Source organism: Rhipicephalus microplus, chromosome X (genome assembly GCF_043290135.1).
Source record: "Rhipicephalus microplus isolate Deutch F79 chromosome X, USDA_Rmic, whole genome shotgun sequence".
Classification (NCBI taxonomy): domain Eukaryota; kingdom Metazoa; phylum Arthropoda; class Arachnida; order Ixodida; family Ixodidae; genus Rhipicephalus; species Rhipicephalus microplus.
The window spans coordinates 160,452,335-160,480,106 of NC_134710.1; the positions used below are offsets into that span (position 1 = coordinate 160,452,335).

A 27,772-nucleotide genomic window follows, 5' to 3' on the forward strand; every position below is an offset into this window, starting at 1 on the left:
TGCCAGCACTACTGTTTTACGTGCAGAGGCCTTCAGCAGCGTACCAGAGAAAGTGGGCGGTGAAGAGGCCACAGCAGCACCAGTGGTGCTCAGCCCTGTTTTGGATGAGAAGAGCAGCCACCAAGGGTCCTGGGAGCGTCCACGCAGAGGTCGCACATGCCCATCTTCTATAGATCCAGGAGGGAATGCTAGCCATTGTCCCTACCAAGGAAAGCTGCCTATGGAAGCAAATACTGCAGTGAACACTAGCAGAAGGGGCAGACTTCGTCAGCAGAGGCTATCTCCTCCATGTCCTGACAAGAAAGGGCGCACGAAGTCAGTAGGAGCAGAGGAGCAACAGCAAACCTGCCAGCCACAGCCTGAGTTTTCAAGCACCCCGAATGAGTACAGTATGCATGACATGGTGCAAAGGACAGTACAATCGCCTCGAAAAGGAGCTGTAGCACCTGTCGTTTCTCCTCCCCCAATCGAAGAGCGTAAAGACCACCGATATCCTTCCAGAAGGAAACGAGAAAGTTCTATCAGTCAAGCAATGGTCACTGCTTCACAGCCCAGATGCATGGAACCGATCACCAATGATGAAAAAAGTGTGTGTGATGTAGAAGCATGCCAAGCAACATCAGCTAGCCCTCCGGACAAAACTGCTGAAGAAACTGAATGCGTTAGAAAGAAATATGCACGCTTAGAAGATCCATCCACAGGACTTGTGACTGCACACAGAAGTACACGAAAGAAAAACAAAAAAAAATCACCAGTGACCATGGCCACCAATGCTGAACCTAGCCAATTGGACTCGAGCCAGCTAGCATTACCGCAGCCTTTACCAGAGATTGATCAGTCTACCATCAAAAGAACAAGCAACCCCATCCAATGCTCTGTAGTAGATGGAAGCGAAAAAAGGGGAAGGCCATTGCGGATGCTCATAACAAGAACTGGTGCAACAAAGAGTGTCATCTCTTGTAATCGTGTAAATATGCGATGTGAACCATTACCTGAAAATGCTGAAGCATGCCAGTTGAATACTTCACCTACTCAAGTGCCTTCTAACGTGCTAACAAGTGAACCAGCACTCAAGTCATCTGCCTTGAAGGATTCGCAGCCAGTCACACAAGATACCCAAAGCTCACTTGAAGATGACCTTCACGAGACACTGAACAAACTACACATAACAGAGGTGGAAAGTAGACAAAAAACAACGGAGACAGATAGTGGGAAAGAGAGTGTCAGCTCAGTATTATGCGACACAATACCAGCGTGTGCAACAGCTGAAAGGAGTCCAACAAGTTTGGTGGAACAAGAGTGGAAAGATTTAAATAAGGATTCTGCCATGGGGAATCATGATGCAAACACTGTGGTAAATACACCATCAGAGAACGAGAATCTTCAGCCAGCAGCTGTAATTACTAAAGATGTGGATCAAAAAGCACTAGAACAAGATGTGAATGCTTCAACATCTGCTGGACACAACCCCAGCACAAGTAGCATGCCATCAGATGTTTCTAGCAGCCCCACAAGACCATCTGTACGTAGAACGTTGACATTAGAAGAGATGACAAATGCCGTTGCATCCATTCTTCAAACAACAGAGAAAACACTGGCCTTGTCTGAACAGTGTCAAGACATGCCTTGTACTGATGCCAACCTCATTGATGAAAAAGAAGTTGATAATGCTACTGACAGCCTTTTAAAAGAGATGAGTGCTCATAATGAAGATAACGTGCAGCTCACCAACTCTTGCCTATCGGCACAGCAGGACAAAGTAGTTGAATTCTCAACATCAACAACTTTACATGAAAATTACATTTCCAGTAATGACAAAAAAAACTGTGGGACAGAGGAAGTTGGTGAAAAAAGTGCTACTGAGTCACCTTATAATGTTGTATTGCCCCAAAGTGAACCAGCCATGTTTGAAACACAGAGCAGCCTTTCACAAAACGAGGAGCTTTTCTGCACCACTTTATTGCCTACGGATGGTACAGGAGTACTATCAGATGCATCCCTTACAGAAGGAAAGGTATTGGATGAAGGTGCACAAGTAAGCAAGCCTGACAGTTTTAGTTCACCCCAGTGCTTTGATGCTATAGGGTTTGATACTGTTGTTAAAAAAACCGAACCCTGTACAACTCCAGAGAATGACAAGCATGAACAAGAAATATCTGGGCAGAGTACTTCAATTGCAAGCAGCACTTCATCTCCGACAGATTGCTTAGAAGACATGGATACTGAAAGATCATACGAACATACAGAATTGACATGCACATTCACAGAAGCTTCAAAAAAAGCCAGTACACAGGAGACACTTAACAGTGCTTCCTCACAACTTCTCAATTTTAAAATTCCTGTGCAAGCACTTGAAAATGACCAAAATATAAAGACAGACCATGTAGTGCAAAAAATGGGTGATGAAAGTTCAATCCAGGAGACTTCCTTTCATCAGGAGACTTTTCAACCTTTATATAAAACGCAGGCTAAAGATGATGGTCGGCAAGCTCTGGCTAGACACGAATCTTCAGGTTGCCTGCATGCTGCTAGGGAAGACAAAGATGCACTAGGCAGCCTTGAGTGTGTGCCACTTGTTCAAACAGGTTCGCAACAGAGTGCAAGTGTAGAATCCTGCAGCAACTTATCATCATCACTGCATGTATTAGAAGACACTCACAAGTTACATGCAGACATTGCAGAAGGTGCATCACTGGAAAAGGGACTGAACACACCAGACTTGACTCTATCTCAAAGAAATTTGGAAACACAGGACAAGTTTTCTTGTTCTGGTGATAAGGCATCAAAATCAGCAGACACACAAGAAACATCCCTGCAAAAAGAACCATGTAAGGAAGAGCGGATCATAAATACACAGGAAGTGCTCCCATGCTCCGGTGGTAGCGATAACACGGACACGATAAAAAGCCCATGTGATACACTGTATAACACTGAACCGGAGAAAATCAAGGAAACTTGTACTTCTAGTTTTTTTCCAAAGCTGCTTTCATCAAGCTCAGGAAAATGCACTGATAATATCAAACAACTTGACCTGTCCAGTGTGTCTTTGGATGTTGAGACACCAGCAATGATTTCATCAAACATGAGTATAGCCAATAAATCAGATAACAAATGCTCCAACTATGTCCCTGAAGAGCAACCAATCACAGGATCAGGCTCAAATGAGGGTCTTCAAAATGAAGCAACAGTAAGTGCTCTTTCAACAGTTCCCAATGAAGAAAAGGAACCAGCAGAACAAACCATAACTGGCAGCCTGAAAACACAGGAATATACAGAAAACACAATACATAAAATTACTGAGAAAGCAGGAATGGTCACAGGAGATGCAGTATGTACAATCTCCAATGCTGGAAACGCTGTTGAGCCCTATGAGCGAAAAAAATATGTGGTTCACTTTCCACAAGATGAAGTGAGACTGAGAGAAGTACCACAAGAGCTGTCGTTGCAATGCCACACTTCACCACTAAATGAACCTGGAGAGAAACACACTATGTCAACATATGCAACTAACCAAGATTCCATCCTTGTCAACTGCGAATTGCCTACACTTCAAGACAAGCACAACACAGAAGCACTTCCAGATTTTGCACTTGACAAAGCAACTGGTGGGAATTTAGACAACTCTAATGATGCTATGAATTCGAAGGTTTCAGATAGTGCAATCACAAGTTCAATGCCAGTATCAGTGACTTGTGAGGGTTCGTTAAGTAGCTTGATCAATACACACAAGCAAAATGAAGAGGCTCAAGCTGTAAGCACAGTAACCAACAACTTAAGCGCCTGCTTCACAGCGACCCAGCAGCAGCAAGAGCACCAAGAGGCCACAAGTTTGGGAAGCTGCGACTTGACGATAGAGTTTTGTAATACTTCACAGCATCCAACAGCGCTGTCAATCAAACAGTGTTTGGTAATATGCCCCGATGCTAACTCGGCTATGAGTCGGTCAGCAAAAGGGCAACATTATGATGGATCTGTTTCAGCATCTGACAGCACAAACATAGAGTGTGGTGTGCTTCCTCACTTTAGTTCTCCTAACACTGCAAAGGTAGTTGGACCAGTGCAACCTAATTCATCAATAAGCATACAAGACACAAAAGAAATGCCTGCTTTAGTTATACCATGTTCCCATACCCATAAATCTGGTGCAATTTGTCAGTTCTCCGGGCCGCATGAAAAGGATGAAATTCCAAGGAAGCCCATGCAAGGTGATGAACAAATGCAAACTATTCAAGGCAGGAGCGCTGCACCAAAAGAAACAAAAGATTACGCTTCTGTTCCCACAGAAATTACAGACACCAGTGATGCCATGAAATCAAGATTACTTGTAGGTTCATGTGATGATTTCAGTTCTACAGAAAGAAGACTAAAAAACAAAGGTAATTTTGATAATTTCAAAGCATCGCCTCTGTGCTCTAAGGAAGCAAACTTGGCCATCACTGGAGAACCGTTTGACACTACTGTTGCAGCAGAGCACAAGCAGAGTGTCACTACAGCACATGAGGTTTCTAGCGAACTGGAAAATACTGATAAAATAGAAATCCCCAACTGCATGTGCACAGTATCACCATCTGAGATTTCGTTGCAAAAACATGAACATGTTGATGAACCGAAGAATGAAGCAATGACAGCCAACACCCAAATGACCATACTTCTCAGCAATAGGGTCAATGCAACAAGTGATGAGCTTTTATTGGATGAAAATTATTCTTTTCATAGAGGAAAATGCAGCAGCAATGATAATCAAAATAAGCAAGAAGTGGGAGGCGACCTTCACCTGTGTGGCACATCATCTAGACATCCACCTTCCACTAAGTCTGATATAATGAATGCACATGTGGTACATGAAAGAAGTGCAGCTCCTGAAGAATATCAACAGGAATCCACAAACATCTCAACTCCTGAGCACTCGGACGAACTTGGCACCGACGCCAGACATGAACAAGAATCTGTAAATGAATGTGAAAGTTTCAAGTTTGGCGGACTCCAACACGTGGGCACCGAAGAACCTAGTAACAGCAAACTAGATGTCACTGGGTCTACTAACATATCAGTTAAGGCGAGATATACAATTGACGAAGGTGCTGAAACAATCTGTGTTCCTCGCAGCAGCGCATTAAACAATGAAAATGCTTCAGAACATTCAAATTTATCACCGGTGGATGGCATAAGATATCAAGATGCTGAAACAACATTGACTTCAGCAAATATGGAGCACGCAAATGTGCAGGGCAATGATGACAGCAATGCTTTTCCTCCAAATGAGACCTGCTTCACTGAGCTGTATGCAACTCCTGAACCAAAAAATGTAGAACACACCCCAACGGCATTCAAGCACAGTGAAAAGTACTCCAAGCGAACGAATAGCGAATTTGCACATAGCCCCATTGGCCTCAGTCGTAGCAAAGCACAAGTGGAACATTCAAGTGCAGCACATGAGGTACTACATCTTTCTGGCACCGAACGCACTGTTAACTTAGCACACGTGGATATTTCCGATAGCGATCAGGTGGTGGAAAAGCATGTGCTTAAGATACCGGAACGTGATTTTTTCACAGGTGACGAACATCTCAGCGGGTCTGAAGAAATTGTAAATAGCTCGTCGAACTTGGCTGTCAACGATGAGTTTGTGTTGGGGTTCGCTGCTAGAAATCGGCAGCCCTGCGCACCTATACTACCTGAAGATATCCCAAAGGACTTGGAAATTCAAGGCAAAGAACATATTCTTAGTAGTCCATCCAACCGTGCTACGGGAAACGATAACGCAATTTATGACTGCGAAGTAACGAAAGAAGAATCAACAGAAATGCACGCAACTACGTGCACCGAAGAACACGGCACTGATTTCATAAGGGCAGATGGCGGGGACATTAATGTTGCTGCAACAGGTTCGACGGAATTTTCGAGCTGTTCGAAGTCCCATGCAGGCACTCCAGCGTCGGACAGTTGTGGAGCAGACTGTTTCAATATCGCGGCTTCTCCGACATGCAACGTCGGGCGGCAGTGTTCGGTCAGCTGCACCAACTTTGAATGTCAGCCACATGAAGCGTGTGATCTCTTCCTACAGAACAGCGGCAAGTCCGATGCAAGTGCCGATCTTCAGCACAAAACAGTAAGTATACTCATGCCTGCGATGCCATCATTTTTACGGGTCTTCCACCGCACAGGAAGAAAAAAAGTGGCTGTTGTTTTTCTTAGCAAGGCTACTTACAAGTACACGTTGCATAAGTAAACTTAAGAGGTTACTTACAAAGTCTGCAGTGGTCGTGGCAAGGTTCCTTTTGGCGTTGCATAAGTCAGTTGCCAGACTGTGGGGTGGTTTTGCCAGACTGTCGCTAAATTGGGCTAAAAATTTTTTCCTGTAGTTGTGGCCAAGGAGGTTATACTTAGAACTTCTGGAGTGGCGGTCCCGCATACCCACCCATGTATCGGAGTGAAGCCGCGGAAACCCGTCGGCGGCCATATTGCTCAGGGCAGAAGGAGGCGGCGACTGCCTTGTGCCGCCGTTGTGCCCCGTACGCTTGCAGCCGTGCCTTCTGTAATAGCAATGAAAGGGCCGCTTTATTTTTCTTAGGACGCGAGGGAACTTTGAAACGACTAATATACATCCTATTTATTTTTTTCTTGACACTTACACTGAGAGTTAAAGATGATGCGATAGGATATCAGTTTGTATTATATGTTTACACTGTTGTCTACCGCTCGAGAAGATGCAACGAAAATAAAATTTAAGAGCGGGAGAAGTTGTAGAATGCTAGCTGGAGACGAAAACAAAAATATGAAACCAATAACGCAATAAAGGAAACTGAAGGTTCACGGTACAACCATATTTATTCACTTGTCCACATTCAGCACCACGGTTACCGGCCGCGGCGGCCACTTTTCTAATGGAGGCGAAAAGCGAAAACGAGATTTCGGCGCAGGTTAATGATCCCCAGATGGTGAAAATTAATCCGGAGCCCTCCACTACGGCAAGGCTCATTGCCTGCAATGCGTCGGCCCGTTAAACCCTACAGTTAGTCACATTCAGTACCAGATGCATTTGACTAAACCAAACGTTAAATCTTCCAGCAAAAAATTAAAATTCTGACTAAAAGAACAAATGCATCAAACACTAACAGTGAGCTAAATTAAATAGAAAAACACATCAATCAAGTTCTCGCACTTAGAGATTTTTGAAAATAATCTCTCTTGTTAGGAGTGTGCGCACGTTTTTGTTACAGTTCTCCTGGTTCATTCTCCTAGAAATGTGATGAAGTCTTGTTCTGATGTACACGCTGGCAATTTTCTTTGATAAGCTATATATATGGTTATCAAGGGGGTCACAGTCCAGCAGGTGAGGCTCCAGCTGCGCGAACAATGCTTTTTCAAACACTGCAGTCATCACATGTACCAAAAGGCTATCTGAGCTAGTATTAAGGGATTTCAAATTCTTGCATTCATGCTGTAGTACTCGCAGTCCCTTTTCTGCAATACTGCAGATCTCTAAGACGTCCTTGGATGGTGCGACAAGTCCACCTCTGTTTTTTGCTCTGACAAGGTCTGGTTCTTCGCTTGATTCCAGCGCAGCACTCCTCACAATTCGTGACAGACCGCACCTTGCGAGCCACAAATCCCGCTATATACGGCACAACAGCACTCGTCACCGCTGAAAGGCTCTGGGGGAGATCCACACGATGAGTGTAGTCATGTTCATCATCCACAGGCTCCAGAAGCGACGACCTCCTGTGTGACGTAACTGCTGTTGGTGACTCGGCAAGGCTGACAGCACTGGACATGTTCAGGATAGACACCACATCTCGGCAGCAGTTCCCAGCGTCAGACGATGTTACCTCTGTGTGGAAGAGGAGGCGCTTATAGGCGGCTCTGAACTGGCAGGCTGTGGGGTTGTTGTTGTATCCCCCCTTTCCCCTCACACAACCAAAAAACGTTTCCAAATGGTCTTGCGACATCTTGTGCGTCAACAGATACTTCAAAATTTTCGTGGCCACAAGGGCATCGAAAAGGGCAGTGACACTTCGAATGCAAATGATGAGGCCAACAAACCCAGTTTTTTTCAGTCCATCTATCACTGGTCGCCCACTTGCATCCTTCAGCCCCCTAATATACTCCTCGTCTTCGTGGAAGAACGATTTCCAAGAAGCTGCATTCTGCTGCCGCAGTGGGGCTTTGAATGATCGCGCCAGAGGGTTCCTCGAGTTCAGAATATCGAAGAGGCGATCAAAGATTCGAATGAACTCCGCTGTTGCGTGGGCACCTTGAAACTGGGGAAGCTTCAGTTTATACTCGCAGAAGTCCAGTGCATCAGCAACAGATGAGCTAAGGGTCTGCACAGCCAGTCGAACCTTCATTTTTTGCTTTGCCCACTCCAGATGAACTTTCGTCAGCTTGTTTCCAAGGTGCAAGCCCTCTTTTTGTTGCAAGGCCTCAAGAGCTTCAATGTATGACCACTTCACTTTACGCCCTTGAATATCAGTGAGGTGGTTTACTGATCCCAAGCAGTTACGCACAAGCTTGATCATGTGGCAGGCATCTAGAATCACAAATACTTTGCTTGGGCAATCTTCTAAGCACTGGAATGAGGTGTTAAATCCCGGAGAACGACAGCGGAGATCAGCACCAAGAAAACTGGCCATTGAAAAGTTCGAGGCCGCTCCATCAAAAGTCAGTGATGCTGCTATGACACCTGCTGAAGTCACGCGCGAGATACACTCTTTCGTTAGCTGCGCTCTTTCAGAACCAGAGAGAGAATCAATGAAAAAATACCCAAGGGGCACCTTCAGCCTCATATTGAGTGCCACCAGCATGAAAACACAGGCATTCGTTGCTTCTGGGAGGCTGTCATCTGGCATTTCCATGCCCAAGTCGACATATCCGAAAACTTTGTTGCCCACAAGTTGGACATGTTTTTTAATAGACATGTCGTCAACCATTATGGCAGCGACCAGTGGCTCATCTCTTCCTTGCACTATGTTCTTGATAAACTCGAATGATTCTGAGGTGAAGCCAGGACCACCATTCACTGCCTTGTACCATTCGCGAAGAGTTCGCTGGTTTGGCAAAGCATTGTTAAACTTAGCTCGCACATAATCATAAGCCCTTGGCGAATAATAGTGAAGCGTCAGTGCAAATGCTCTTAATTCTGGGGGGTATTTGTTCGTCTTTTCATGAGTTCTCTTGAGAAGCTGCTGGATATCCGGAGAAAATAACGCTTGGAAAACCTCCAACCCTTTTTCCGACAAAAGGTTCTGCTCCTTTAGCTGCTCAATCAAATCCTGAGAAGCATCAATGCGTTTTGAAAGTCTCCGTTTCTTCTGGTGCAACGTCTTGACCTTCTTTTTCAGCTGCTGTACCGCTTTCGCCGATTCATGCACTTTCTGCTTGTACCACTCCTTCGGGGGGGAAGTTTGCAGGGGGGAGACTTCGGCAGCTTCATCCAAAACAGGCTCCCGAGGCGAAGGCATCTCCCGACTTTTTGGAGGAGCTCGTTTTCTCTTCTCCTACGCAAAAAGAGGAATAACGCGACAGCGTCAGAAATTTAGGCATTTAGAGCGAATGCGCAACTAAATATTAGAAACTGAAAATCCCAGAGATGCGGAGCTAGCGCTACAATAACTACATTTGGTAAACGAAGAGCTCACGAAGCGTACTCACTGGCTTTTGTAGGTGCGCTGGAAACGCTGCAAACTTGGTAGGGATGCTACCAGCTCGTAGTCTCGTTGTTTGCCCTGTTCTATCGAAGCAGTCTGCTTCAAAGTGCGTTGAACACAAGACGTCATTCTTCTTCGGAGTCCAACCTTCTCGCCTCACAGCGCGCTCCCATGCACTGCGCAATTCGCAGTCTTTGGGAAACCTGCAAAGCACAAAAATGTTTCACAGTGTCTCCATGGCACCCGGACGTAAATGGGAAATGCTTGTACGCGCGAATGCATTCGTAATCGCAAAAATATGCGAGGGAAAGCGAGCGAGCAAAGCACGCTACTTACACGTGAAAAGTTATCCCCGGTGTTTGCTTCACGCGATTTGCGCAGCCAAATGCTGCGCAAGAGCCCACCATCGTCTTCAGAAGAGGTCACAGTCGTCTGCCACAGCGGCCTCATTCGATTAGAGGCACCGCACTCAAGAAAAACAACGGAGAGGCCGCACGCACATGCACGCGTTACAATGCGTTCGACCGCTTTCTGCCCTGAGCAATATGGCGGCGCGTGGCGTCAGCCGCGGAGCCCCTCCGCCACTCCAGAAAGTTTAGTATAACCTCCTTGGTTGTGGCTTTTTCGTAAGAGTTCGGTGCCATCCGCGGTGCATTTGGTGAGTGCATGAGCGACACTGGCCGTTTTAATTAACCGAATGAACCGAGCCAAGCAGAAGTCGAGCGTGGCGCTGCCGTGCAATTAGGAGGCCAATTTAATTAACGGAATGAACCGCGCGTTACAGAATTCGTTTTATTTACAGAATAAACAGCGCGTTACAGAAGTCGAGCGCGGCGCTGCCGTGCAATTAGGAGGCCTCTGCTAGGCGCGGTTCATTTCCATTAATTAAAACGGCCTCTTACTTGCACGGCAGCGCCACGCTCGACTACTGCTAGGCGCGGTTCATTCCGTTAATTAAAACAACCAGCATCGCTCGTTCGCAAAATGCACCGCAGATAGCACCAAATTCTCACAAAAAAACACAACTACAAAAAAATTTTTGCCGTCAAATTTAGCAACAATCTAGCAACACTGACCCTCCCAGTCTGGCAACCACTTATGCAACGCCAAAAGAAACCTTGCCGTGGTCGTTAAGCAGGCCGGTGTGACCGGCACATGCCTGAGAGCAGTTTCCATCCGCTGACACAACACGTCCTATTCACATCTAAAAGGGTGTTCGCTTTCGTTTCATAAGCACACACTTTCGCCTCCATACAAACGTTTCATTATCATAAGTGGCCACATCGTTCTCGTCGGAGAAAGCTTCAAGACTTGGAATCTCCCTCTCACAGGCGTTAGCGCTTGGAAAGGTATGCTTGTGAGCATAAAAAAAATTAAATGTGATGGCGCTGCTGTACAGTTGCAGAAGTCCACGAAGGTGCGTAGACAGCGCCGCTTGATGCGACGTAGTCTGTTTCGTATTGTGTTTGTTGGCGCTGCTTTAGGTGTGCTGGCGCTGCTGTACAGTTGCAGAAGTCCACGAAGGTGAGTAGGCAGCGCCACTTGGTGCGACGTAGTCTCTTTCATGTTGTGTTCGTTGGCGCTGCGTTAGGCATAGCGTTTAGTGGCCGGATGTGAATATCCCGCGTGCTGCGCCATGTTTTAGCCAAACTGTCTGAAGGATCATGAGCCGATCTTTGACTTTTTAGGTAAGTAGAATTGCCAGATGTTGTGACACAAATACTTTATGATGCTGCATTTTTAAAATTTTTGTTGCGATTGCTGCGCGCTTGTTCCTAGTCTAGTCGCGTGCGCGAATTCGCCGGGGCATTGCACGAGTCTCGTTCTTTCTGAAGGCGGAACGAATTCAAGTGTTTAAGCTCTGGCGGAAGTTGGTGAGAACTGATTGCAATCAAGTGTCTGTGCTCTGCGGTCACTGTGACTCTTTAGAAGATATTTAAACGCTTGACTTTTGAGTCAGAGATGGAATGAACGGCGCCCTTACTAAGCCTACTGTTTTAGTGGAGAGTTGCGATCTGGGCTTGTCTGGAAAAGTAGCTCATATATATATATATATATTTTTCTTAGTGTTCTGCCACTGTGATCGTGGCGTGTTTATGTGCGTGAGCGTACTTTCCCACTAGGTGCATCCGCCATTCCCTTGCAAGTTTAGCCTCATCGCGAAGAAAACCGACATCAAACCAGCATGACGTCTATACATGCATCTTTGGGTTGAGCAGGCGCACCTTACTCCTATAATCTAGGAGGCTATGCTCCTATCTTATGGTACTGGGGCATAGCCTCCTAGATTTCCCTTGCCTGCCGGGTTATCGGTGGTCACTTGGAAACCGACCGTCATCAGAACTATGGTGGTGGCGCCACCTAAACAAGGGTGCTTTCACATAAGATTTTTCCGTTTTTGGAACTTATATGCAACAAAAATAACGTAAAAATTTTTTAAAAAGCGTAAACGTAATCATAATTAACCCTACGTAAGTGACGCCGTCATTCAACAAGCAACTCCTCCAATACAAGGCATGGCCTCTAAAATTAGTAGCAAACGCCAAAATTGCCAATCTCAAAGGCCAAGTACAAAGACCCTTAGCCCTACGTAGGCAGCGCAGCCATAGATAACCGGCGTTTCGCGCTCATCCGGCAGGCAAAGGAAATCGAGGAGGCTATGACTGGGGGAAACATGCAGGGAACTGATGTGACCTCTAGCAGTCACATTTTTAAGACCTCAGGTTTGTTACCGAATTACGGTGTGGCTAGGGTTACGTCCAGACGTAACTGTAAGCATCGCAGTCGTTACGTCCAGCCGTAACTATAGCCAATGGAAGTGCTATGTCTAGACATAACTATAGCCACTGCTTGCGTTACGTCCACGGTGACGTTTGCATCTGCTAGAGTTTCATGGAACGCTTCATGGAACTTCATCTAACTACAGAGAAATGCTTCTTTCAATTTTTTTTTTTTTTGTCGCCGCTACAGCAAGAAGTGAATACTTAATAATTGTTTCAGTCACGCAACACCATTTACATACAAACTAAACACTCACAGATACAACAAAAACGATCGTGCACAGGGAGAAATATTTGTCAACGAGGGCCAGTACCCCATTGATTGGCAGACTGCACTTCTCACTCTCGTGATAGGAATGTTTCGCCGGCTTTTATATATATATATATATATATATATATATATATATTGTGAGCTGTGAGCGCTATGTACTTCATCTTCATTCGTATGACAAAACCATTGTAGTGATCATCATTGTATGTCACGCGGAATCGGTCTCTTTGACTTGTGCATCTGGATTAAAAAGATAACCTGGTTACTGCCTGACCGGACGAGGTCTCATAATATATGTAATGTAATATATATATATATATATATATATATATATATATATATATATATATATATATATATATATATATATATATATATGTGTGTGTGTGTGTGTGTGTGTGTGTGTGTGTGTGTGTGTGTGTGAGATCTAACAGACAGTAATGCCAAGGAATGTACAGGGGAAGTTATTAGAACCAATAGAATGTAAATAAGAAGAAAGAAAAGTGGATGAAAAAATAACCAGCCGTGAGCAGGCTGCTCACGGCTGGTTATTTTTTCATCCACTTTTCTTTCTTCTTATTTACATTCTATTGGTTCTAATAACTTCCCCTATACATTCCTTGGCATTACTGTCTGTTAGATCTCATTAATATCGTGTTAAATCACGGAAAAACAAGCCCTTAGGTATACACTTCTTTCCCTTATTTTATATATATATATATATATATAATGCTCCCTTAGGTTCCCAGCCCCATTGCTTATCTATTTGCCAAGATATTTGTATTTATCCACTATCTCCAGTAATGCTCCTGCATTCTATGCCTTTCTTATGTTAAAATCATGACCACTAATTTTTCTTTATAGAACTTCAAATCTAACCTATCTCACACTCAATACCACAGCTGCCTATCGATCCCTGCAGATCTTCCTTGTTGTCGTCCATCAGTACTAAATCATCTGCATGCATAAATGCTGGTAATGACTTTTTAATGCATTTTCCTTGCTTGAAAAAAAAAAAAAAAGAGACGCTGAAGCCAAGCCCACCCCCTCTAATTCGGCCTCTGTTTCATGTCCAGCGGTAAGGATGATCAGCTGGTAAAGTTACATCCGTCGTGTGGTTCACAATATGCACATGAGTTTGATAATCATTTGGCAGTCTCAAAGGTTTGCTAGTGTGTCACTGGGATTTGTGGTGCGCTTTCTTCGCTAACACTCAATATTTTCCTACAGCAAAACTGTACGGCGCTGCAGCAATATGGGTTTGCTCGTCTGCCGCGGTGACGAAGGCTATTTTCTTTTAAAAAAAAAAAAACATATGAGTGTTGCCCTTTGAATGTTAATGCTGCAATGTTTTAGAGAATACTAGGGAAAAAAAAAAGATTGCAGAGTGGCTCGAACAGACTCCACCATCATGCATGTGCTGCCTTAGCTTATTGTGCCACAACTGCCTTTTTTTTTTCTTTAACTGCGCCACAACTGCAGATCGGTTTGGAGGGTCTAACAAGCCAGTATAGTTGTCATGCTGGTAGTAACTTTAACGGCTTCTATCATTACGCTTAGACGCAGCTTTGCGAAAGGTGAAGGTTGCGTCCAGCCGTAACGATAATCAGCTGCTAAAGTTACGTTCGTTGGGGGTTTCTTGGGTTTGATGATTATTTGGCGGTCTCGAAGGTTTGCTCGTGTGTCACTGGGATATTCTCACTTTTCGCTTCAGTTTGGTCGCTAACACTCACTATTTTGCTGTAGCAAAACTGTACGGCACTGTAGCAACGCTGTTTTGCGCTTCTGCCGTGGCCACGAAGGCTATTTTCTTCAAATTATATATATATATATATAAGCAGTGCCCTTGGAACATTAATGCTGCAATGTTTTAAAGAATACTGTGCAAAAAGAAAAGAAAAAAAAACTCCAGAGGAGCTCGAATCAACGACCTCACTGTCCTGCATGTGCTGCCTCGGCCTACTACGCCACTACTGCCGATCGGTCCGGATGGTTTAACAAGCCGGTTTTGTATTATTGTCTCGCTGAACGTAACTCCAACATTGCTTATTTTTATGTCTGGACGTAACTTTAACAGCTTGCGTTACAACCACGGTACGTTTAATAGTTTGCGTTACGTCCAGAATGGAGTTTCTATGGTTACGTCTAGACGTAATGCTAGACACTCCATTCAAATTAGCTCTCGCAGGTGCACGTTGCTTGGGGGTTTCATTCAACAGTGGTGACTTAAGTGGGTACTCAAACTATGCATTCGTGTTCTCCCGAGATTTGCTGCATAGTAGCTCAAAGTTTGTTCGAGTGTGATTGGACGTTCAACGTACTTGCGGCATGAAATCTTCTAGTGGCAACAAGTTTGACCTGACCTGTTTTGTTGCTACTAAAAGTTTCTGTGTCATGTATTTTAATGTTTGCTTGCTGGTTCTCTGGAAGCCCACATGGTGGAGGAAGGTTAATAAAATTCCCAGGAAAATTAGTTAACCAACTGGTTTCACAGGAATTTTCGTTTTACTGTGACTGAAGCTTTCTTCACTCTGAGAAGCCGTTATGTCGCCTTCTATTGCAGCTTTGTATCTACAAATTAGGATGATAATTTTTCCCTGAGGTACTGAAAGCAACCGTTACAGTAGTTCAGAAACAGTTCTTTCAATTGAATTTTATGCTGTCCAGTGAATATTTAAACATATGGTGTGACTAGGGTTATGGCCAGACATAACAGCAGCCACCGCTATGGTTACATCTAGATGTAACTGTAGCCGCCACCATTGTTACGTCCAGACGTAATATAATTTACACTACAGTTACGTTCAGCCATAAGTATAGCCAACATTAGCGCTCCGTCTAGACGTAACTATAACCATCGTTAGTGTTTAGAGTATGGAGTTACATCCATAGTGGAGTTCTTCATTCGTGGTTACGTCCTATTCGCAGAGGAAAATCACATTTGCATCTATACTTTTTAATGTGTAGACGCAAATATGCGAATACATTGGCGAAGTTGCACCCAGACACTGTCCTGTAATGTTCAGCGCTGCTACTCGCTGAATTAACCTATTAAATCCTGACATAGTCTTTCAATTTATGAAGGTTTTAAAAACTGCACCAGAATCGCGTTAATATGTCTCGCGATAGCTAGGGTACCCCTTACAGACACCATGTGGCAGAAGTTTTCTGTGTTTATCTGAGAGCTGCTAAAACAGTCGCCAAATAGTGGTTCACGCTTCGGTGGGTCGGCATGCAACGCTCCTTCATGTCAGCAGATTTCTTTGTTGTATTAGTTTCTGCAATAGCATAATGCAGATGTGCATGTTGAGTACTTGTACTATGCTATATCTATTGAAAATGAAGTAATTAACTGATCTTTTGAATAAGCATGTTAGTTTACGCATTGCCATATGGTGACGCCAGGCCTTTAGGCTTCATATTTTGGTTAAGTTCGTTACTTCGTTATACGACGCCCCATGTAGGATGCCCCGCAAGGGCGCCTGCTTGAGTAGGCGTTTGGTGTGTAGCGACACCACGGACCCGAGCTAACGGGGGTGTTTTGACTCCCTCCCACGCCTAGCCGTGCGTAACTTTACCGAGTCCAGGGAAAAGGGGATCCTGGGGGTTGAGCCAATGCTGGGTGATTGGACCTTTAAGGCCCCCCGGCAGAGGCAACACACCCCTTTGGCCCCGGCTTCACGTAGACAGCACCCTTGGGCTGACCCACCCAGGGGAAATCGGCAGTCGCTTTTTCCTATCTCTCTCTCCCCCACACCTTCGTCTTTTCTCCTCTTTAAATCTATCCTGTCTTCTAATTTCTTCTGTTACTTCCCCAATTTCATGGGCGGCTTGGGTTAATCTTGTGCAACTATCCAACCTTGGCCTACGCGCATTAGGTTATCGTAGAGGTGTACAACTGGCGTCTGCATGTTTCGCATTTCATGAACCTTGTAGCGTCCCCTCGTTGGGCTCCGTGGTGGGTGGCGGCCATCGTTACTGAATTACATTCCTCTATCATGCATAAAAGCTTTCCACTCCTCAATGATCGTGCCGCTTCAAAGCGCGTACGCACCGAAGAATTTTCCTTTTTTAGCCGACCCAAAGAAGTATTCCCTCGTTATCATGTTGTACACAGTGAGAAGCCCAACAAAGCAGCCAGAACAGTGTCCCCGTTCATAGTATCGCGGTCCCTGACAGCCACATTAGGTGATGGCTACAAAGTTACAAAAATGGCTAGTGGCGACCTTCTTTTAAAACTCCGTGACAAAACACAATTTGACAAACTAAAGAACCTTGCAACATTCGGCGACATTCCCATCAGCGTAACACCTCATCGATCCATGAACTCTGCACGTGGAGTTGTTTCCGACAAAGACCTCCTTGACCTGAAGGAGGCTGAACTCCTCGAGGGCTTGAAAGAACAGAATGTGACCAATGTGAAGCGAATCGTCATCCGAAGGAACAATCGGGAAACCCCCACGAAACACTTGGTACTGACCTTTGCCACCAGTGAGCTACCACGAACAATAGAAACTGGCTATACAAAGACACCGATCAGACCCTACATACCAAACCCCCGCCGATGTTACCAGTGTCAAAGGTTCGGCCATGGCTCTCAGAGCTGTCGTGGTTGACCTGCTTGTGCCAAATGCGGTGCCCAAGGCCACATCTCTGACAAATGTAATGAAATGCTACATTGTGTAAACTGTGACTGAGACCACGTGTCATATTCACGTTCTTGTCCACAGTGGAAAAAAGAAAAAGACATTATTACACTGAAGATTCGCGAAAATATCTCCTTCAAGGAAGCACGCCGAAGGTGTTCGGCTTTTCACAGCACAACTTGCGCTGATGCGGCGCGTCAGGGGGCAGCGTCGCATCACCCTCCGCCACTACTTAGGCCCACGCAAAGTGAGCCATCGGGTGTGGTGGCCGCCCCCATGGTGGAAGCAGCCAAGCCAGAGACTCAGGCGACTCCAGGGTCGTCGGGTCGACCGACCACGTCTCACTAGGCGAGGTCGCAAATACGCAGTAGCAGCTCGCGTACGCGGGCGTCCAGTGCTTCACGTGAGGCAATGGACACAAACACGGTATCTCAGGTGCCGGAAATGCGGCGTGGCTCCCTAGAGCTCGCTAAAAGAACCAAGAAACCAATAACAGGGCCCGACGGCGGCCCTGCTACTTAAGTTACAACTTCCCAATTGAACAGCCACTTCATTTCCGTTCACACAGCACCACTTTCCATCAAATATGGAAACACAGATTGTATAATGGAATGTCAGAGGCCTTCTCACAAACCTCGACGATGTCCAAGAACTTCTACACATTCACTTACCAAAAGTGCTGTGTGTACAGGAAACACACTTCAAATCTAAACACACCAACTTTCTACACAATCATCTGGAGGTGTAGCTGTTATAGTTAAGCAAGGTTTAGCATGTAAACACTTGAAACTCCAAACGTCTCTTGAGGCAGTGGCTGTTCGAGTGGTGCTTCTAAGCAGACTCGTCGCCATTTGCTCTATATACATACCTCCACATTTTCAACTACACAAACATGAATTCCAGTCCTTGATAGATGAACTTCCCGAACCCTATCTTGTTCTAGGGGACTTTAATGCACATAACAGGCTATGGGGCGGCTCTCGTTGTGACGCCCGAGGTCGACTGATTGAACAGTTTCTTCTCTCTTCAAGCGCGTGTCTCCTGAATCGAAAAGAACCAACCTATTATAACCTCGCTAACAATACCTATTCCTCAATAGACCTAAGCATAGTATCTCCATCGCTTGTGCCTCTACTTCACTGGAAAGTCATCACTAATCCCTACGGAAGTGACCATTTTCCCGTAGTTTTGAGCACACCTGCATCAACTGAATGCCCGCCCCAGGCTCCGAAATGGCTATTAAGCAAAGCCAACTGGGAACAGGGAACAGTTCTATACCATCACTCATTTAAACTGGCGCGACATATGCTCTTTAAGCATTGATGCGGCTGTCGACTACTTTACAGCGTCTCTGATTGATGCAGCAACAAAAAGCATACCACAAACGAATGGACACCCTGGAAAACGACGTGTGCCATGGTGGAACTCGGAGTGCCGAAATGCACGCAGGCAGCAAAACAAAGCATGGAGGTTGCTTCGGAACTCACCGACAGCCAAAAATCTTGCCACTTTTAAGAAAATGAAGTCTCATGCCAGGAGAACGCGTCGGCAGGCCAGAAGAAAAAGCTGGCACATGTTTTTATTGGGGATTAATTCATATACCCAAGAGGCTAAAGTCTGGAACATGGTTGGTAGAGTTGCAGGAATACAAGTGCATTCACTCCCACTCGTAAACACACAGCGTGACAGCCTGGAAGATCAGGCGAACTTCTTCGGTGCACACTTTGAGCAGGTCTCTAGTTCGTCACACTATACTGAAGCTTTTCAAAGATATAAAGCAAAAATAGAAAAGCAGAAACTGGAATACAAGTGTACAAAATACGAGGCATACAACCAACCTTTCAACTTAGCTGAGCTACAAACATCACTAAACTCCTGCAGTAATTCTGCCCCAGGCCACGACCATGTCATGTATAAAATGTTGAAAAACCTGCTGCTTGAAACGCGAAAAAATTTACTCTCCCTATACAATGCTATCTGGCTTTCTGGCACCATACCTACTTCCTGGAAAGAGGCCATTGTTATCCCTGTTTTGAAACAGGGCAAGGACCCTTCCTCAGTTTCAAGTTATAGGCCAATTGCACTAACCAGCTGTCTTTGTAAACTTTTTGAAAAAATGATAAACCGCCGACTCTTATATTTCCTTGAAACACACAATCTGCTTGACCAATACCAATGTGGGTTTCGAGAGGGTAGATCCACCACCGACCATCTGGTGCATATCGAGGCACAGATCCGAGACGCTTTCGTACACAAACAATACTTTCTTTCTGTGTTTCTCGATATCGAGAAGGCTTACGACACAACATGGCGTTTTGGCATATTAAGAGACTTGTCTCACCTGGGTGTGCGCGGTAAAATGCTTTCCATAATCGAGAGTTACTTGTCCAATCGGACATTCTGTGTGCGTGTGGGAAGTGTTCTCTCCCAAACATTTGTTCAAGAAACGGGAGTACCGCAAGGCGGTGTACTTAGTTGTACACTTTTTATTATCAAAATGAATTCCTTGCACCTGTCCATCTCCTGCAATATGTTCTATTGTACATATGTCGATGACGTCCAGCTTGGCTTTAAGTCATGCAACCTGGCAATGTGTGAATGGCAGGTTCAGCTAGCTTTGAACAAGGTCTCCAAATGGGCAGAAGAAAATGGATTCCGACTGAACCCACAAAAAAGCACATGTGTCTTGTTCTCCCGAAAGAGAGGTATGCACTCGGAACCTGACATTCAATTGAATGGTCTACGTCTGTCTGTTAATGCTGAGCATAAATTCTTAGGCCTAATTTTGGACCATAAGCTGACCTTCATACCGCAAATTAAGTATCTAAAAACAAAATGTATAAAAGCCATGAGTGTTCTGAAAGTGTTGTCACGTACTACGTGGGGTAGCGACAGGCAATGTCTCATGAATTTGTATAGGAGCCTCATTCGCACACGCTTAGATTATGGGGCCGTTGTTTATCAGTCTGCGACTGAAAGTGCCTTGAAGATGCTGGATCCCGTGCACCATTTGGGCATCCGCCTTTCTACGGGTGCTTTTCGCACCAGACCCATAGAAAGCCTTTATGTTGAGTCAATTGAGTGGTCGCTTCATATGCAGAGAACTTGCATGTCCTTTGTTTATTTCCTTAAGGTGAAAGCAGACAAGAAGCACCCCTCATACTTTACTATTAATGATTTGTCGAGCTCCATTCTGTTTCAAAACAGGCCTTTGATGAGGCAGCCCTTCTCAGTTCGCCTGAAGGGTCTAGCTGAGGAAACTGGAGTGTCACTTGAACACAGTTTAATGGCTCCTGCAGTATACCCGCCACCGTGGCAGTGGCAGATTATAGACTGCGATGTGTCTTTCCTAGAAGTTACAAAACATGCACCTATTGCCCATATCCGAAACTACTTCCTGGAACTTCAACACAAATACACACGTCCTGATTTCTTTACAGATGCCTCCAAGTCTAACTCCTCTGTGTCCTACGCTGCTGTCGGCCCATCCTTTTCGGATGCTGGCCCTCTACAACCTGGCACAAGTATCTTCACAGCGGAAGCTTACGCGATACTTGTGGCGGCTAAACACATCAAGCAATCACAAATACAAAAAGCAGTAATTTATACGGACTCCCTCAGTGTGGTTACGGCTCTGCACAATCTTAAAAAACAAAAAAAAAACCTGTCCTAGTCTCACTTTACTCTATCTTATGCACACTCTACACACTCAAACAACATGTTCTAGTGTGCTGGGTGCCAGGGCACCGCGAGATCCAAGGCAACGTGATGGCGTATCAGCTTGCTGCATCCGTCCACGAAATCAGTTCCACTACACCCATATCGATCCCGCCCCTTGATCTTAAGTCGTCTCTCAAACGAAAGCTCAGGGACTACTGGCAGAGCAAGTGGGATAGACACACACAAAACAAGCTACGCGTTATCAAGCAACACCTTGGCCATTGGCCACCAGTATCAAAATCACGTCTAACAGAGGTAACACTAACAAGGCTCAGGATAGGACACACATACACGACACACACATATCTTTTGTCCGGTGGCGATCCACCATTGTGTGACAGATGTGGTGAAGCATTAACGGTCCTACACATGTTAATCCAGTGCAAAGATTTAGAAACTCTAAGAAAACATTTTTCATTACCCTACCGACAACATATACCTTTACACCCTGCAATGTTCGTTGGTAGGGAACTGCTTTTCAGTCATAAATCATTGTTAGCGTTTTTAGAAGAAATTCATAGTTTTCATATCATATACCCGGGCATCCCGTAGCACGACCTCTGCAGAGAGGTTTTTGCTGCGGTGGCTACACAAGAAAGCACTTGCCTCGCAGCCCTTGGACACAAGGGCGCTGATGAGGCACTTGTGCTAGTGCCAAATATTTTTACACGTTTCTATTATCAAAACCTTTGTCACCCTTTTTACTATGCATATCACGTCGCTGTCATGTTTTTAATGCTTATGTTTTTACCTGCATTATCGCGAGGAATTTTAAGGCCCCTATACAGCCACACAACATATCATTGTCCACATCTCTATACTCATTGAAATGGCACTCTTTGGCCATCAATTGGCCCTTGCGCCATAAAGTGCCACACATCATCATGACCATGTAGGGTGATTCCTCAAGTGCCAATTTATACATACTTATCACCCTCGAAGAGGGTGATAAGTATGTATCGGCCATCTACAGTGATCTTTCAGAGGCTACCACCTACTGAGACGAAGGTTTCACATATGAGGATTCCGGTAGTCTCATAGACAACCTAAGTATGATACGATTGCTGGTGTTTAACGTCCCAAAGCCATGGTATAATTATGAAAGACGAAGTAGTTGAGGTGTTCTGTTCACCTAAATAGCAGTCAACTTAAGTAGTAGGCAGCTTAGAGCAGGTGCTAAGACTGTGCTTGCTGACGGCCGTCGCATTGCTAGACACAACTGTGATGAAGATGAAGTAGAGTATGAAGGATGAGGTGATGGATTATCAAATATCTGCTCAGTTGTTTGAAATAAAATTTTGATGCAAAGTTATCTTCAGTGGCACAGAAGATCCAAATGTCTAGCCCTAATGCCATTATGCAATATAACTGCTTTACTAGAGGCACTGACCAAATGGATGCAAAGTTAAGTGCCAACCGGGCTGCGGCTCCTTGCAGGAAATGGTTGCAAGCAATATTCACTTATCAACGTAGTTATAAGCAACATGCGGTGTCATTTCACAGTACATGATTCGAAACGGGTCAACTTGAATTCCATAGGCAACTCCCTCAAAGCTACCTGAAAAGATGGCATAACAAGCCAAAAGGAACAGGTCATTGGAGAATGTTGATGCCTTGTGGTCTAAATTATGAATAAAAAAACTGACCACTTCGTTGGCACTCTGCCTAATGGCAAAAGGTGCAGGTGCACCAGGGACCGCTGCAACAGCATGGTGCCGTAAATATGATGTCAGCATGTGCATTGCGTGTTTCATAATATTTCACAATTAGTGCACAATAAATCCCAAATGTTATTTTCTACGATGTGTCAAGGCCTGAAATAACATTTTTCACTGTCATTTTTGTTGTAGTCTTGGGCCTAGCGTAGCCATATGGTCAATATTTTGTAAACAAAGTGCTCGTTCATGATGAAACTTTTAGTGTGATCTATACAGATGCAGATACGATAAAAAGTCGCATCTGTTATCACAAGACTCGTAAAAAAATAAACCGGACCAAAAGGGGTCAAGGGGTCATGCATATTAGCTTCACTGTCGTATCACCAGTTTACCGGTATTACAGTATACCGCTGGAGTGTTGAAACGTTCATAGTTTGTATTGCCGGGCTGTTTTGTGTATCAGCAGCTCTGTTGAGACAAAGCAACCAACGCACTTCTAGAAGGCATTAATATCAGCCTCCGCTAGAGCCACACTACCCACTCTGCCTGCAGCCACCGTCTTGGGTGCTGCCTTTTCATTAGCTTCCTTCAAGCAGTCAACTTATGTTTGGGGCAAGCGCGGTGTAACCCTACCCAAATGGTTTGTGGTAATTTGCAGCTTTCCTGACGATGCTATGCAGCAAAAGAGAGTTGGGTGCTGCAATGTGGTGTGTGTGTGTGTGTGTGTGTGTGCGTGCGTGCGTGTGTGTGTAAGGGGCTTTTGGAGCACTAATGGTACAATCTCAAAGCAGTACTGAAAAAAAAGTGCAAAGTTATTTCAACCAACCACCTCGCTACTCTGAACTTGACGCGCTAGCCCATTGCGCCACAGCCGCCATTCAGTTCAGTGTGTTTAAACAAGCCAGTTTTGTATTGTCACGTTGGATGTAACTTCAAGATTCGTTATTCTTAGGTCTAGACATAACTTTTAACGGATTCTATCGTTACGTCTAGACATATCTTTTGTGAACGGTGGAAGTTATGTCCAGCCGAGACAATATTCAGCTGCCAAAGTTGCATCCATCATGTGGTTCACAATGTGCACTTGAGTTCAATAATCATTTGGCCAGCCTCAGAGGTTGGTTCGTGTCACTGGGATATTGTCACTTGGTGGTGCGCTTCCATCGCTAACACACATCATTTTGCTCATGTGGCTAGTGTTGTTACAGCAAAACAGTATGGCGCTGCAGAAACGCAAGTTGAGGCGTCCGCTGCTGCCACCAAGGTGGTTTCCTTTAAGAGACTATATATATATATATAATATGTGTGTGTGTATATATATATTGTGAAGACGTTTATTGGCGGGCACTCGGCGATGATGCACAACAGCGACAGTCAATGCGGGGACCAACTTTGCATGAGCTGCTCTTCTTTTTACGAAAATGGCGGCCCACTAGAAAACGCTGGAGAGGACGACCCACTGTTCAAAGGCTTCGCCACAACTACCCCAGGTATGAAGAGGGAGCCGCCTGGCGACCTAACAGCTGGTTAGTATCAGCGGGTCATGGTAGGTTTTGAGGTGCTCCACGTTGAAAATGTCGCGCCCTCGACGGCGCATGTCCGAAGATGGTTCGATGAGTTCGATCAAGTAATTTATAGGGGAAGTGCGTTCGACAACACGGTAGGGGCCTTCGCATTTGGGCAACAGTTTTGAAGATAGGCAGTTGCAGTGCTAAGGATCGAGAGCCAGACGAGCGCTCCAGGGAGGAACGTGGGCGCAGTAGTGCTGGTGTCAGCGCGAATGCCTTTTTGCCGCTCTTGATCATGCGCAAAGAAGGTCTTTGCAAGCTCTCGACACTCTTCAGCAAGCTTGGCTGTAGCATAAATAGGCGCCCACTCGGACAGATCTGGCTTATGCGGAAGTATCGTGTCGATGATCACCGACGGGTGCCTTCCATATAATAAAAAAAAAGTGAAAAGCCAGTAGTGCTCTGAGGGGCGGTATTATATGCCAAGGTCACGAAGGGTAGAAAGGCATCCCAATTTGTGTGATCGGCGGCGACATACTTGGAGAGCATGTCTCCGAGCGTACGGTTGAAGTGTTAGGTGTGGCCATTCGTCTGCGGGTGTTAAGCAGCAGTTTTGCGGTGAACAACGTTGCACTCTTTGAAAATGGCTTCGACGACTTCAGACAGGAAGACGCGGCCTCGATCACTGAGCAGTTCCTGAGGTGTACCGTGTCGCAGCATGAATCGTTGGAGCAGGAAGGAGGCCACATCGCTCGCTGTAGCCGCGGGAAGAGCGGGAGTTTCAACGTATCGCGTGAGGTGGTCCACAGCGACAATGGCCCAGCGTTTACCAGCCGACGTTAGTGGAAGTGGCCCATATAAATCGATGACAATGCACCCAAACGGCCTGACAGGGCAAGGTAGAGGTTGCAGACCTACCGGCAACAGGATCGTTGAAGTTTCGCGGCGCTGATAATCTATGCAGGAGCGAACGAATTTTTGCACGTAGCGATACATGCTGCAACGAAAGTACCGTTGGCGAATGCGGTGATAAGTCTTCGATACCCCGGAGTGCACACATTGCGGATCAGAATGAAAGAATTCGCATATGTCGGAGCGCAGACTGCTGAGTATGACTAGTAGCCACTGGCGGCCGTCATCGTTGTAATTGCATCGGTGGAAGAGGTCGTCGCAAACGGCGAAATGGTGGGCTTGACGACGCAACGCGCGAGTGGATGGATCAGTCAGCAAGTCTGTCAGTGAGGCAATCCGTTGATCCTTGCGCTATTCAGTATCAACCGCATGAATGCTAATGGAAGAAATGGCAAGGTGAGACACGCTGAGTTGTGTGCATTGTCGGCAGGCAAGGGAGAGCGCGACAATGCGTCGGCGTCAGCATGTTACAACAGAATCGAAAGTTGGGCTAGTTGGATATGCATAGTATAGCTAAAAGTTAAAGCGCACGAAAAACAGACAGGAAGAGAGGACAAGCGCTTGTCCTCTCTTCCTGTCTGTTTTTCGTGCGCTTTAACTTTTAGTTATACCATGTCAGCATGTTGCCTTCCGTTGTGGTACAGCACGCGGATGTCGTAGTCTTGCAAGCGAAGTGCCCACCGGGCGAGACGGCCTGAGGGATCTTTCAATGACGACAACCAGTATAGTGCGTGATGATCGGTGACGTCATGAAATGGGGGACCATACAAATAAGGTCCGAAATTTGTAAGGGCCCAGACAATTGCCAGACATTCTTTCTCGGTGACTGTGTAATTAGTCTTGGCTTTTGTAAGCGTATGGCTTGCCACGACATATTCTGGGAACCCTGCTTTGCACTGCGCAAGGACAGTGCCGAGGCTGACACCACTGGCATCCGTGTGTACCTCTGTAGGGGCCGTGGGGTCGTAGTGGCGGAGTATGGGAGGCGACGTCAATAAACGACGGAGCGTTGTGAATGCGTCTTCGCACTGTGATGACCACGAATGGAGAGACCCGTTACTTCCGAGGAGCTTCGTCAGCGGCGATATGATAGTCCCGAAGTTTCGAATGAAGCGCCGAAAGTAGGAAAACAGTCCTACGAAACTGCGCAGTTCCTTGACGGATGTCGGCTTGGGGAACTCGGTCATGGCCCGATGCTTGGCTGAATCGGGGAGAATTCCGTCCTTGGACGTGACGTAGCCGAGTATTGTCAGCTGCCGAGCTGCAAATCGGCACTTCTTCAGATTCAGTTGCTGACTGGCGTCACTCAGACTCGTTAAAAGATGCCGCAGACGTTGAAGATGCCTGGAGAAGTCCGGAGCGAAAACGACGACATCATAGAGGTAGCACAGGCACGTGTGCCATTTCAGGTCACGCAGAACGGTATCCATCATGCTCTCAAAAATGGTGGGCGCATTGCACAGCCCAAACGGCATGACGTCGAATTCGTACGAGCCGTCGGGGGTGACAAAAGCGGTCTTCGGTCGCGCGTCCTCAGCCATAGGTACTTGCCAGTACCCTGAGGGAAAATCGGGGGATGAAAAGAATTCGGCTCCTTGCAGGCTGTCAATCGCGTCATCTACCCGTGGTAGTAGGTACACGTCCTTACGGGTGATCTTGTTGAGGCGTCAGTAGTCCACACAGAACCGTCTTTCTTTGCGACGAGAACGACAGTAGTCGCCCAGGGGCTGTTAAAAGGTAGAATAACATCGCGGCGAAGCATGTCGTTGACTTGCTCGTTGATTACACGGCGTTCCGGGGGGGGGGGGGGGGAATACACGATATGGACGTTGACGTAGTGGTGGTTGTGCGCCTGTGTCGATGCGATGCGTAACGGCGAATGTGCGACCGAGAGAGGGTTGAGCGACATCGAAAGAAGAGTGGAATTCTTCTAACAGGCCCAGAAGCTGGGAACGCTGGAGCGGGGTAAGGTTGTCGGGAATGGAGGGACCGAATACATCAGGGGATGTATTCAGATGTGGAAACAGCACTAAGCGTACTGGAACTTGAGAAGTGAGTGTCATAGGGTTGATCCCTAACTTCTGCGTCTTCAATGAGTTCCACGCTGTCGAGGCATTCTTCTCGCACTGACATAACATTGTACGGGAATGACTTCAGAACAAAAATAATGGTGCTGCCATGAGTGACTTGCACGGCCGCGAAAGGAACCAGCAAGCTTTTTCTGGTGAAAAGACGAGATGGCGAGAGGTGTGCAGCGGTGTCGGAAAGACTTGCGCAGTAGACCGACACCGCCGCGGACGAGTTTGTAGGCACTTGCGTGTCGTCGCTGACAAGTAACTTGCTTGGAGCAGATGGACTGTCGGCCGGCGTCAAAGAAGAGAATTGTGTGAGCTCTATTTCTGCTGGTGCGCAATGAATGACGGTGTCGTGGCAGAAGAGAAAATCCCATCCTAGGACGACGTCGTGAGAGCATGAAGGAATTATGATGAATTTGACGGTATACATCACGTTCTGAATCATGAGGCGGGCTGTGCACATCGCTGTAGGGTGAATGCTTTGGGCGCTGGCTGTACGGAGGGAGAGCCCGGAAAGTGGCGTGGTCACTTTGAGCAGTAATCGGCTAAGTTTTG

General features: G+C 46.0%; 2 protein-coding genes and 1 long non-coding RNA gene across 8 annotated transcripts in view; 2 read left to right on the forward strand and 1 right to left on the reverse strand.

The window, feature by feature from the left end:
* LOC119177087 (DNA transposase THAP9) overlaps nucleotides 1-10,509 on the reverse strand; it is a 100,515-nt gene extending 90,006 nt beyond the window's left edge. The window contains exons 1-3 of one of the 5 annotated variants that reach the window (XM_075878086.1): nucleotides 9,984-10,242; nucleotides 9,652-9,850; nucleotides 6,248-6,533 (exon numbers count right to left, since the gene is read on the reverse strand). In XM_075878086.1, the coding sequence (XP_075734201.1) occupies nucleotides 6,248-6,533; nucleotides 9,652-9,776 (411 nt within the window). In that variant the 5' untranslated portion in view covers nucleotides 9,777-9,850; nucleotides 9,984-10,242. Of the gene's footprint in view, nucleotides 1-6,247; nucleotides 6,534-6,809; nucleotides 9,498-9,651 lie in introns of those variants that run through there. The other 4 variants (XM_075878084.1, XM_075878087.1, XM_075878081.1 and 1 more) reach the window with 4 other exon arrangements.
* The window catches only part of LOC119177086 (uncharacterized), a 119,431-nt gene that overhangs the window by 32,529 nt on the left and 59,130 nt on the right, over nucleotides 1-27,772 (forward strand). For both annotated transcript variants that reach the window (XR_005110534.2, XM_037428470.2), the window contains exon 5: nucleotides 27-6,109. Coding sequence is in view for 1 of the 2 variants with exons in the window: in XM_037428470.2 (XP_037284367.2) it covers nucleotides 27-6,109 (6,083 nt within the window). In the remaining variant the exon portion in view is untranslated. The remainder of the gene's footprint in view (nucleotides 1-26; nucleotides 6,110-27,772) is intronic.
* LOC142775847 (uncharacterized) lies at nucleotides 11,019-21,440 on the forward strand. The gene is made up of 2 exons (XR_012887072.1): nucleotides 11,019-11,335; nucleotides 20,785-21,440. It is a non-coding gene; the product is annotated as an uncharacterized LOC142775847 (long non-coding RNA).